The sequence below is a fragment of the Stegostoma tigrinum genome, chromosome 17 (genome assembly GCF_030684315.1).
Source record: "Stegostoma tigrinum isolate sSteTig4 chromosome 17, sSteTig4.hap1, whole genome shotgun sequence".
Classification (NCBI taxonomy): Eukaryota; Metazoa; Chordata; class Chondrichthyes; order Orectolobiformes; family Stegostomatidae; genus Stegostoma; species Stegostoma tigrinum.
Genome location: NC_081370.1, coordinates 16490053 through 16503439, shown reverse-complemented (window position 1 = coordinate 16503439; position 13387 = coordinate 16490053). Strand labels below are relative to the sequence as shown.

The following is a 13387-nucleotide window of genomic DNA, read 5'->3' as shown; positions in this document are numbered from 1 at the left end:
TCTTTCTATTTATTGATGTGTAATACTACCCTCTAATAATACCCCTTTTTCATACCCTTTCTAATTTAGTTATGAAATACTACTTACTTGTAATCTCAGTGCTCGTCTTTATATAAATATGGTGTGTTAAGTGTATATGGACTTGTGTCTTTTAATATGGACTATTATTTATCTGTAATACATTCCTTTCATTTTCATGTAGAATATTACTGAAATATAATATGTGCCTTCCTTTTTATGCATATATTACTAATTTATATCTGCGCCTTCCTCTTTATGCATGTGGATATTACCCCTTTATAACTTGTGCCTTACCCTTTTTATACATGTAAATGTCACTCACTTATAACCTGTGCATTTCTCTTTATATGCTTGGCATTTTACTCAGGTTTAATAAGTGTCCTTCTCTTTAAAGATATGCATTATCTTTGCATTATCAAGTTTTTAACTCTACTGCAATAGTATATTCTTATCCATTTTATCTGTGTTTAGAATAATTATGGAATATTATCTATGACAATATATGTCTCTCTCTCTCTCTCTCTCTCTCTCTCTCTCTCTCTCTCTCTCACAATAGGTATTGACTGTTACCCCTCTAATGATATGCTTGCTTCGCCTTATAAAAATGGAATATTATCTGCCTGTGATCTATCTTTCTGTCATAAATATTGAATACTATTCCATTGTAAAAACTGTGCCGTCTTCTATGGGAGTGTAGAATATTTCTATTATAAATCACTGTTCCTATATAAATATAGAATATTGCCTCTTGATAGTAACTTTGTTTTTCAACATAAGAATGGAATATAACCTGTATGTAATCTCAGTATTTCTGTCTGGATATAATTACGTATATAATTTCTGAACATATTTGTGCTTCAATACAGATGTGTGATATTAGTTGTAAACTTGTTTGTCTCAACATGGGATACATGGAAAATGATATTTAAATTTGTGGTAGACTTTAGATGTATGTGGAATATTATTGGGCTTGAGCTGGATCTCAGTCACAATTGTCGACATTGTTCACATTTAAATCTTTGCATTTGTACATTTAAGTGGAAGCCTGCTTTCAACTGATATTCTCAATGCAAAGCATTCAATTTATCTGTCTTTCTGTGATGGAATAAGATTCTCTGTAACCTTTTCTCCATTTTTCATGAGTATGCCCTGAAGAAGTTCTTAAGTTCTCATCTGCTTTCGAAACCTTTTGTTTCTAGGTGCAAATTTAGCTCCTCTTGGAGAAATGTGCAAATGATGGGAGGGTGCTGTTTGCCTTCCTTATTGTTTGTCCTTGGTGAAATGGAGTGTGGTTCTTTGTGTAAGTTGGTTATTTGTCTCTTTACAGACATGGAAGCTGTACCTTGGTTTCCAAAGAAAATTTCGGATCTGGACAAGTGTGCGAACCGGGTGCTGATGTATGGCTCAGACCTGGATGCAGATCATCCGGTATGAAATCTTTTGGTACACCTGGTCACATTTCCTTATCCTAGTTATTTCTGTCAGCCTTGTTTGTAGATTTATCTTAAAATATCATCTTGATGATGTTTATGTCAACCATGAGAACCATGCTTTCTTATGAGAACCATGTCTATGAGTTAATACTTATCTCTTCTGTACCTATGGAAACACTACTGACCTTCAGGAAAAACTTTAATGGCATACTGTGGGCATAATCCCACCTTTCCCTTTTCTGCTATACTGCAATCTAAAGCTACTTCCAAATCACTTTGAGACTTAGCGTGAATACCTGTGGTCAGTAGTGTCAATGCTAGTAATGGAATGCTGTATTTTGGACAGTGTCGGAAGCTGGCACCTTAAAACCAAAAAATAATAACCAAAGAATAAGATTCTCACCACTGCATCTGATAACGTGTTTCTGTCCAAACCTCAGAAACAAAAACACAAAATTGGCATTGTTTTGAAACATATTATAGTGAATTGGGAACATTTCACCCACAGATTTTCCCTCACACTTGTAGAATAGCCCCTAATCTCTCCTCAGTGATATTATCCTTGTATTTATGACCACTTGCATTTATGCTTCAAGCGTTAGGAGCTGCTCATGCCTCAATATTTTGAAGCACAATTTAGACAATGTGCCTCTATCTGAACTGAAAGTTGCTTTTTCTTTTCCTATGTCTTTGATTCTTTTTGCTCTTGTTTTCTCTCCTGGCCGGGATGTGACTGTTCCTGGGCAGATCTCCTACAACCTGCTCTTTATGAGATTCTAACTCATTCAAAACCTATCCACTTACACAGAATTAAAATTGTCCCCTGCACACTTGAGCTGTATCAGTGTTGGCCTGTGGATTATGTGAACTAATTCCTCTTGACCTTTCCACTTGAGATAGGCTGAATGGTTGTGGGTGCTGCTGTTAGATGGAGACTGAGATTGGGCTGGGGTTTTGGAATTAATACTTAGTTACCCTGATGCCTGGAACAACACTGGCTAATTCAAGACAGGCCAGCAACTGAACGTGGGACATTCTGAGTCTGAACGGCTCAGTTCAATGCCTGATATTTTCGTCATCTCTTAGGCTTTGGGAGGTGCATTTTGGTACACCCCAAATTTTACTGTATAATATACTGTACTATCTTTTCACAATTACTGTCTTAACGATGTTTTGTAAAGACTTTGAGAATGGCTGTCTGCTTTCTTACCTGTTTGCTTTGATTTTGACAGGGATTCAAAGACAATGTCTATCGCAAAAGGAGAAAATATTTTGCAGATCTGGCTATGGAGTACAAACAGTAAGTGTGTTAACTGCAGTCTTGAAATTTATGTAATCTCTTTCTTTCATCCATTCATAGTGAAATGATTTTATTTTACTGTATTAAAATACTTACTTATAGTTTAATGTCTGGCAATGTTATATATTACACTGTTACGCTGTCATCTGCAGAAGCTCCTGTGGGTCAAGTTGGGGCAAATTGAGGGAACTGTCGCAGTTGGTAGAGATGGGGATTTTTTTATTCCCTAATGGGATGTGTTCATCACTGGGTTGGGCCAGCATTCACCGTACATCCAAATTGACACCGAGAAGGTGGTATTGAGCTACCTTTTTGAACCACTGCAGTCCATTTCATGCAAGTTCACCCACAATACCATTAAGGAGGGAGATCCAGAATTTTGAATCAGGATAATAGACAACTGATGGAGTCTTTGCACTGGGTCTTAGACAACTCGCGTTGTGCGACAGACTCCAGCAGAAACTATTTTTAATGTTTTTTTCTCATCTTGAATTTTGTAGATATCAATATGAGGGATGTTGAGGCTAGGGATTGGATCATTTACCGTTTCATGGATCTTGTATCAGTATCAAGCAGTTCCATATCCCATATATCACCAAGTAAAAGTGTAAAACCCCTTTGCACTGTCCCATCATGTTAGGAATGATGTATTTTTTAGACAGAGTAAAATCCCTTGTTAAAGTCTCAAAACAACAATATGACAGATTTCCATTTTACATATTGGCCATCCTGAGGCTTCTTGATTGAAACAAAATATTTAGTGCCTAATCTAATTCTGGCTTGTATCCATTTATGAATTGGATTGAGACAAAATAGATTAATTTATATAGATACCTGACAGATAACAGGGGAAGGGGGCTTTCATCTAATCTGTCTGTGTTGCATTTAAACCAACGCAGTAGAGATTGAAGGCCAATGCATGTAGCCCCATCTGTGTATTGGAATTTACGTGTGGACGTTGGCTGGGATTACATCACGTGTGTAAGACTGAACAAAAGTGGGAGGTGTGGATGCAAATTTGACACTGGTTGTTTTGGAAGTGTAACAGCATATTGGGGGGACAAAGGATAACTTTTAGGTTGAGCTGGCTACAAGTTGATTTTTAAATATAAGGCGTTCAAGTGATGTTGCAGTGATTGTAACGAGGTCAGCAAGGTATGCCTTGTCGAGTCTGAGTTCCCTGATTGGGGCTGTTAATCTGGTCCAATTAGGGAGTCCTGGCTGACAGATCAGAACAGGTTCACTTTGAGAGCTGGCTCTGAGGGAGCTGGATCAGTGTCGAGGACTCTCCGTGTGTAGATAAAGGGTGACTTGATGATGTGATTTGTGCCTCTGGAGTTAGTTCAGATGTGAATATAAAGCTTAGGTAAGGGTTTATTTTCTACCTCTAACTTTACTTGAGAAGATGATTGTGAGGTGCTGCCTTGAACTGCAGCAGTTCACATCGTGAAGCTACACTTAGAATGCTATTTGAGGATTTTGATTGAGTGATGGTGAAGCGATAGCAGAAACTACAAGCATTTTTCTTCTTCCACTCATGGGACATGGTCATTGATGGCTGGCTGAATTTATTGCTCATCTATAGTTGTCCTTGAAAAAGTAGTGGTGAGCTGCCTTCTTGAACCATTACAGTCCATTTGCTGTAGGTAGACCTATAATGCCCTAAGGGAAAGAATTCCAGGATTTTGACCCAGCTCACTATGTAGTTCCAAATTAAATGGTACGGATGGACATGCTGATTGATGGGTGCCAGAATCAAATTGATGCTTTGTGATAGACTTAACTGTTCTAATAATTTAACAATCTGCTTTTAATTATTGACTAGAAATGAGTTGGGAAAAATAGGAATCAAATTCAAACTATTCCTAATTTTTCATTAGTTGGTATTAATTTGACCCATCATTGCAGAGGTCATAGATTCTGCATTTAAAGTTAAGAAAAGACCCAAAAATGCTTTAGCAATGTGATACCTGATCTGGGAAACATTTTAAACTGACATTACAAGCAGAAATTGCAAAACATTTCCATTCCCCAGGGCTAAATATCTGTCAATTGGAGTTCAACCATTTCTACCACATATTAATGAAATGATTGCAGTCAGAAACTAGATGTTGAGATGGATTCATATGGTATGGTGATTGCTGACCACCAAGGTGCTAGACTATCCTTGATTGACCATGACTTGTCTCTGCAGCGGTGACCCTATTCCACGAGTAGAATTCACAGAGGAAGAAGTGAAAACATGGGGCACAGTTTTCCGAGAACTGACCAAGCTATACCCAACCCATGCCTGCAGAGAATATTTGAAGAATTTGCCTCTGCTGACAAAGTATTGTGGCTATAGGGAAGATAACATTCCTCAGTTGGAGGATGTTTCCAGATTCCTAAAGGGTAAGTCACAGAAGCCATGGGAAAATTATTTGTCCCAATCTACTTTTTGATAAGAAAATTGTAGAGCCATTGTATAATTTGTAATAGCAGTGTATTCTAGTCCTAAGAGGACATGATATTACACTCTGAACTCTGTATTTTATATTTTCTACTGTTGTGTGCTATCAATCACATTCTTAGTGGTTTGGTAACTCATACCACACCATCTAAGATTTGGCTACTGTGACGCTTACCACCTAAGTATATGTGCTCACCACAAACACTTGCCAAGCCAAGATCCTCCACACCACCCCCAACTCCCCCACCCAAAGTGCACCTCAGACCCAGAATGCCAAATCATGCTCTTACACTCACTCCTAACAACCTTCATTCCAAAGCATTCCATCGCACCCATCCCCAATGGCCTGTTACGCAGTCCATGCTAATATATGGCGTTTTCATGCTGATTCACCTGTGTAGAACCAATGAATCCGATTGTAACAATTGTATGCCTTGAACATCTTGAAAATGACAGTCATTCATAACTCTCTACTTCCTTGAAAAAGAACTTACTTTTGTACTGCTGTATTAACATATCTGTCATCTAGGCCACTAATGTTGCAATAGCAGAAACTACAAGCATTTTTCTTTGTTCACTCATGGGAAGTGGGCATTGCTGGCTGGCCAACATTTATTTCCTGTTCCTAGCTGCCCTTGAGAAAGTGGTGAAATGCTGTCTTCTTGAACTGCAGCAGTCCATGTGCTGTAGATAGACCAGCAATGCCCTTAGGGAAGGGATTCCAGCATTTTGACCAGCAAAGTGAAGGAACAGCAATACATTTCCATGTCAGGGATGGTGAGTGGCTTGGAGGGGAGCTTGTAGGTGGTAGTGTATCTGCTGCCCCTGTCCTCTTAGATGGTAGTGGTATTGGGTTTGGAAAGTGCTAAAGATCTTTGCGAATCTCTGTAGTGCATCTTGACAGTAAACAATACCGCTCCTGAGTGTTACTGGTGAAGGGAGTGGATTTTGTTTATCTTGTGTAAATAAAAGTTGCACAATAAACACAAGATTACAGGGAAAGAGCTGTAATCAAACAATCTCTGTCCCTTAGTTGCAGCTAGATTACGAGATACCCAAGTTCTTTGTCAAGAATACGTAATGAGGTTTTATTTTCTTTATTATCAAATAATCTATCAATATGGAATAAAACTATGATCTTTTCTATTCATGTAATTTATTTAATTGTTCAAGTTATGGATTTTATTATTGCTATTACCACGATAACACCGATCTCTTATCTTTCAGAAAGGACTGGGTTCACTATACGACCAGTAGCTGGTTATCTGTCTCCCCGAGATTTCCTGGCTGGTCTGGCATTTCGGGTGTTCCATTGTACTCAATATGTGAGACACAGCTCGGATCCACTCTACACCCCTGAACCGTGAGTCTTTTATTGGCTGGGGCTGGGTGTGACACTGAGTAGTCAGGAAGACAAGGTACAACATCATGACAAAGAACACACAATATGACTTAAAAGAATTATATTTCAACTTAATTGAAGTCAGAGTGATTACAGCTACATCAAGTACACTTGAAATGCTTGAACTGCTGAAAGTAAATAGAATGTTAGTATCTCTAATAAAATTTCTGAATGAATCCTTATACTCTGATGCTTCCCTGATGAAGTTCTCGGAGCAACAACTGTCCCAGCAGATGGTGTATAAAATTGATCTGAATCTTCTATTCCAAAAGATAGTTCATGAAGGATTGAGCTGGAGCAAATTGATTTTGTTCCATTTTATTTTAAGTGATATGTGTTTGTCTATAAGTCCTGAATCTAGAATGAGGGGACTGAGTCTCATCCTAAGAGACTTCTATCTAGCTTTAAGATGGGGAGAAATTTCTTCATACAATTGCTTGTGAATCATTGAAATTCTGCATTCTGAAACATAGTGGATGCTTAGCTGTTGAGTTTTTTCAAACTGAAATGGGTTGGCTTTAGTTGTTAAGGAAGTACAGACCCGACAGTTAATTAGAATCCCTACAGTGTGGAAACAGGCCCTTCAGTCCAACAAGTCCATGCTGAACCTCAGAGCATCCTGCCCAGACCCATCCCCCTATAACCCACACCTCCCTGAACACTGCAGGAAATTTAGCATGGCCAATCCACCCGAACCTGCACATCTTTGGACTGTGGGAAGAAACCTGAGCACCCGGAGGAAACCCACGCAAGACACGGGGAGAATGTGCGAACTCCACACAGACAGTCACCTGAGGCTGGAATTGAACCTGGGTCCCTGGCACAGTGAGGCAGCAGTGCTAATCACTGTGCCACCATGCCACCCAAATGTTAAATAATAGATCAGATATTATCATATTAAATTGCAACTGCATCATCAAATTTCTGAATGGTCTCCTGTTGCTTTTATTTCTTCTGGTCTTATGCTTGTGAAATGCCAAATAGAATATCACAATTTATGGCAATTTCTTTCTTTTGCACTTGTTTTTCAGTGACACATGCCATGAGCTGATGGGACACGTTCCTCTTTTGGCTGAACCAAGTTTTGCTCAGTTTTCTCAGGAAATTGGCTTGGCTTCTCTGGGAGCTTCTGATGAAGCAGTTCAGAAACTAGCCACCGTAAGCTATGTTAAATTATGATTCAGTCAGAACCTACAACTATAATATATATGCTGTTGATTGTGCTTTTTTATGATGTTCAGTGTTGATTAATTTTACAGTGCTACTTTTTTACTGTGGAATTTGGTCTATGTAAGCAAGATGGCCAACTCAGAGTCTATGGAGCTGGTCTGTTGTCTTCTGTCAGTGAACTGAAGGTTAGTATCACTCTGAGTCATCAGGGATCTGACAATTCAGTTGGTCCAGATGATTAACATTTCATTAAGGATGGGGTGAACATTACAAAGAGGTGTATTTATCAGTTTCTCCAGTCAAAAGGCTGGTCGATACCTTGCCAACTTGAAATTTGGCATCCCCACAGTGAAAATACACTGGGGACAGCCTTAATAACTTAATTAAAGTCCCATTCTGAAGCAGATCAGGCATTCTGAATGGTGCAGTATCCCAGTCATCCCAGCAGTACCGGCCATTGCTGGATCTACAAGGAGTGCTGAGAAGAATGGCTGTGACCCCTGGACCCAATATAAGTCCAGGTATTTCGATTGGGCAGAGATTGAGATCCCTTTAAGGTGGGGTAGGGTGTTAATAGTATGGAGGGTTTTGGAGGTCAGGGATTGAGGTACAATTGTGAGGGTGTGCTTACAGTTCTAGGCATGGGCACCTCCAATATGTACAGAGCACCCCCACTAAAGAAATATCAATATTTTGCCCATCATTTGTCCAAGCAATGAAGTCTGCTGGACTGATCACCTCCCTTCTGCCTTCGCCAGAAACCTGTGTGGTAGCAGCGGAGGAGGAATGAAGTCCTTAATTGGCCACCTAAGGTGCTTCGATAGGCTTAAGCATGCATGGGATTTCTGCCTCTCCTGTTATATGGGGAACTGGTGATTGGTGGCAGGAAGTTCGTGCTTCATTACACACATCGCTGCCTCCAAATATCCTGTAAAATTTGCTTAAATGATTAATCAATCAATTGTCACTGCTTTCTTTTCTGCAGTGCTATATTTGAAATTATTCAAAGCTTGAAGAAACTGAATCATCGTAACTTTCTCCGCATCTCTAACCTCCCTTTCACCATTGCAACCTGACCATGTCTTTTTCTATTTTATCTCAGCACCGGTGGGCATTGTTCTTCTCTTGTTCCTTCTAGCCTCCAAATTTAACACCTCCCAGGTTCTTCCTTCCTTTTCACTGAATTTCCATTGGTACTTGTTGCATCATATTCTACCACAAAGTATTCATTCCCAGGTCTGCAAACTCTGAAACTCTGTATCTCTTTCCATTTCTCCTTTCTTAACATCCACAGACAACAAGTTATTGATCTAGATTTAACTCAGAATCGGTCTTATTCCTTGCAGCTTTGGTCACGTTGGTTCTTTGCATTTGTGTTTCAACTAAATGGACTGACTGTAACTGCGCATCTTAGTTTTGAGGAATATTAATCTGCTGTTCCTGAATTTTGTAGTACTCGCTCTCAGGAAATTCCAAGGTGAAGCCTTTTGACCCAAAAGTCACTTGCAAACAGGAGTGTCTCATCACCACATTCCAAGATGTCTATTTTGTTTCAGAAAGTTTTGAAGATGCCAAAGAGAAGATGAGGTAAGCGGAAGGACTGGTAGAATGGGCAAGATAGTGAACTAAACACTGAACTTTCAATACTGTGGTCCAAACTTAAATCCACTTTTAAGTTATTGTGGTAAAAATGTTAGCTGTGAAATGAATTGCGGCAGTTGTCAAGCTGGCTCCTATTGACAGTCCTCTGATTCAACATTAAGTAGCATCTTAATTAGAAAGTTGAATGCTTCTGCAAAATGGACCACAAAAAATGTCAAGTCTAGTAAAAGGAACTTTAATTTCCATCGTATGTTGGCAATAGATGCCCTCAATGCGAAATTCTCTCTTCTCCAACACTCACATACCTTATCTTGGCAAAAAATTACGCAAAAGGCAGATAATCAACTCTATTTATGTCAGGAAAACATTTAATCATCTCGTTAGCTCTTGTTGAATTAGACTGTCTGTATAAGGGCGACAAATCTTGTATAGGTTATTTGAAAAATAGTGAGACTATCGTCAAGTGAAGAGCTCCATTGAAGAGACAGCCCAGCTGCTTAATCTTTGATTTAACTGATCTCAGCCTGGGGCTGAGAAAGCCTTTATAATTTCAAACTTTTCTCAAATGATGGAAGGAAAAATCAGCCATGGTTCCTGCTCCTGATCACAATTCAGTTACTTGTCCTGGAAAATATGCATGGATACAAGTTACAGGCCAAGAGTATGCTTCTCTTTTCTATCCAATTTTCCAGAAGACAATGACTTTTATAAGCCCTCTGGTACCTCACTCAAGTGGTCACCCATCATCTTTCAGCCTTTTCAGTCAATGTCCACAGACTCCTCACAATGCACCACAACGTGAATATTTGATATAGCTCATTTGGTACACTTAAGAGAGCAATTTAATGGAGAGTAACAAGGAATGGCAGCCCAGGCTGCTCTTTTTTTTCATCCAATGTCATTGAAGCTAAATTGCTCCCCTAGCTGAGACCAGCTGGCTTAACACAGACCAGGCTTCGAACCTAACATCTTCCGATCAGTTTAGCTTAAGAAACTCTCTTTTGGTATGTTGATACAGAAAATTTTCAACCCCAATTTTATGAATTCTGTTTTTGAAGGGAATTTGCAAAGACCATCAAGAGCCCATTCAGTGTGAGATACAATCCGTACACACAGACTGTGGAAGTTCTGAAGGACACCAAGAGCATCACAAATATTGTAAAGGAACTTCGACAGGAGCTTGATATTGTTTCAGATGCCCTCAGCAGGATCAACAAGCAATATGGCATCTAACCCTAACCTGTTGCTGCTCTATCCCTCACCCCTGTTGCAAGTTCGTACCTGGTTGCTATTCTTAAGGTGTGATTAGATAATATCCTGAACAATTAACCTGCAAAAGTACAATCGGTGACAGCATATATAAAAAAACAGACTGGTTCAAAACTAGGTCATGCTGACATAGTCTGCATTTGGAAAACTAGCATCCTGTACATGCAGACACTGATCCTTGTTCAAGCTGCTATCTTTTAAGAATGCTGAATCAGGTATCCAGGCTGCAGACATTGTAGCCAGGTCTGTCAGGCTCTGACAGAAGGCCACAGTTCTGAAACATTAGCTATGTTTCTCCCTGCACAGATACTGCCAGAGTGGCTGAACATTCTTAACCTTTTCCATTGTTTATTTCAGGTTTCCAGCATTGTATTTCTGGGTTCTGTCAGACAATTCTCCATTCCCTAGCAAGGCTCAGAGTAGGCAATCTCAATTCTCAAATACTTGTTTGACAATTTCCATTATTCTCATTGTTTGACCAGCAGGAGCATTGTAGACAGCCATTTACAAAATAATAACCCCACATTCTTCACTTATTCATTGACTGTAATTACAAGAATGTAGATAAATGGTCTCCTTTGTGAACATGACAGAATTCCTATGGAACATTGCTCATTTGAAAGTCCCATGAACAGAAAAAAGCAGACTAAATGGATGTCCATTACCTATCAGAAGAAAAATCCTCATTCCTGCAGTTCCAAGAAAGTGAATTTGAAATTAAAATCTGTCAAGAATTAGCCTAATATTTGGGTCTGCTGCACTGACAAGTAATCTTCATTGAAATAAATTAACTATTAAGGAGTTTGAATCATTTAGATCCTGACTTTTCTGTAAAATAAGGCAGACTAGTTTTGCCAGAGAGCAGAAAACTAAAGTCATGAAGAAGATCCAGAAGAAACTCCTCTGTGAAAACTTTTATTTGTGATAATGAATCAGAAGAGAGAGAAATTTAGATTTTCCGCTTTTGCTGAATCAGAAATGTCAATGACCCCCCCACAAGTTTCTGCCAGGATATTTTTGGGGTTAATTCAGCTTCTAGACCTTTGCTGGTCTGTTTACCTGATGTAATGATCCATCCTGATGGAATGCAAAGGGGTTCCATTCCTTTTATTTCTTAACCCTTGGTACCTACCCACATGAATACTGGATTCCAGGAATAAGCAGGTATTGCTGCCTTCAGCTGCTGCTAAGAGCAAATGAAGAAAATACCATATGACAAGTTCCTGTAATTTGTTTGCAGTTATGGGGAAGGTATAACTTATGACCAGTTACATTGCTGGTAGTGGTCAAATGGGGAATCAATGGAGTAGAATATCTAGGTTAGAATCTACATGATGTCACATGAAAATACAGTGGGCATATGCTGGGCTGTGAAACTTAGAATATTGGAGCATTGGTGGTAGGCCTACTATATATTCTGGAGAATAGTCTTGCAATACTTTACAATTGGAGAATTATCTGATGTTAGTTGAAGGTGCAGAACATAATCCAGCAGTTGGCTTCAGGTATAATGATCATGTCATGAAGAGGCTGCATGACTGTTGACCCTCTGGTACAATGATATACCCTATCCATGCTTACAGAGTTTTGCAGGTTAATGTTGACCGTTGCTGACTAGTGTAGAATGTTTGCTGAAATCCCACTGTCTGCAATAGTTGTCACCCTGAAGATTTTGAAGCTGCTGTGTGAATGGCTTTCATATTCCCTGCTGTCCGTAGTATTTGCGTACTGATTGTGTTTCTACATGCATTCGCCATCACCAGTAATGCTTTTGCTCAGAAAATCACTGTTTTAAAGTAACCAAAACTTTCAGTTCCTGCGTTGAAGGGTGGCACTTTGGAGAAACGACATTGGAGTATGTCTTCAGTTCTAAGAGAGTCCATTTATTAGCTGGATGAAAGCTGAGATAATTGTAATTGAATAGTTTTTAAAAAAGAATATAGTGTTGAATCTGAATTTGGTTAACATTCACAAAGGGAAAGTACTTTTGAATTAAGACCCAGATGGAAGGGAAAGGGGTTGCTAATGAGTACTGCTGTTTTAATCTAGCACTATGCATAGAATTTGGGACTAAATGAAACTGGGATTATGCAGGAAGAGACCATACCTTTAGTTTATGTGTAATGGATATTAATAGCCTAACAAGGACAATTTATATTTCATCCCATGTAGGCACAGTTTTCAACTTTACAACTCTTGCTAGATTCTGATTTTAATTTCTAATTTTAGATTTTAAATGAGCTTGTCCTTGTGCCAAATTATTTGCCCAATACGCTTATGTTTCACTAATAAGGATCAGATTTACCTTATGTGCAATGGCTGAGCCTAACTCTCAATGGCAATGTAATGTAGTCTTGTTCCCACTTTTTGGGAGTGGTCATGTGTACATGATGCAACAAAAATTCTGTTCAATAAATGCATCTTAATTTTATTGAGTAATTATGGCTGAATGTCTTCTGAATACCTTAATGTCTTCTGTGCTTTTTGATGCATTTTAAGGACAGTATTTCTGTACACATTTGCCAAAATCATCTACAAATTCAATAAGTCTGCCTTCTGTGGGAGTTGGTTAGACCAGTTAGCTGGATGGCCAGAGTGATGCCAACAGTGTGGTTCAATTCCCGTGCCTACTGACATTATCATGAAGGACTCACCTTCTCAACCATTCCCTGACCCGAGGCACGGTAACTCTCACATTAGACCACCACCAGTCATCTGTCTAATGAGGGAGGTGCCTTATG

The 13387-nt window shown here is 39.1% G+C and overlaps 1 protein-coding gene across 2 annotated transcripts in view; it reads left to right on the top strand.

Moving 5' to 3' along the window:
* The window catches only part of LOC125459413 (tryptophan 5-hydroxylase 1), a 28821-nt gene extending 15714 nt beyond the window's left edge, over positions 1 to 13107 (top strand). For both annotated transcript variants that reach the window (XM_048545838.2, XM_048545837.2), the window contains 8 exons: positions 1349 to 1449; positions 2687 to 2754; positions 4949 to 5145; positions 6431 to 6566; positions 7637 to 7763; positions 7865 to 7960; positions 9229 to 9362; positions 10436 to 13107. In XM_048545838.2, the coding sequence (XP_048401795.1) occupies positions 1349 to 1449; positions 2687 to 2754; positions 4949 to 5145; positions 6431 to 6566; positions 7637 to 7763; positions 7865 to 7960; positions 9229 to 9362; positions 10436 to 10610 (1034 nt within the window). In that variant the 3' untranslated portion in view covers positions 10611 to 13107. The remainder of the gene's footprint in view (positions 1 to 1348; positions 1450 to 2686; positions 2755 to 4948; positions 5146 to 6430; positions 6567 to 7636; positions 7764 to 7864; positions 7961 to 9228; positions 9363 to 10435) is intronic.
* Positions 13108 to 13387: the final 280 nt, after the last annotated feature.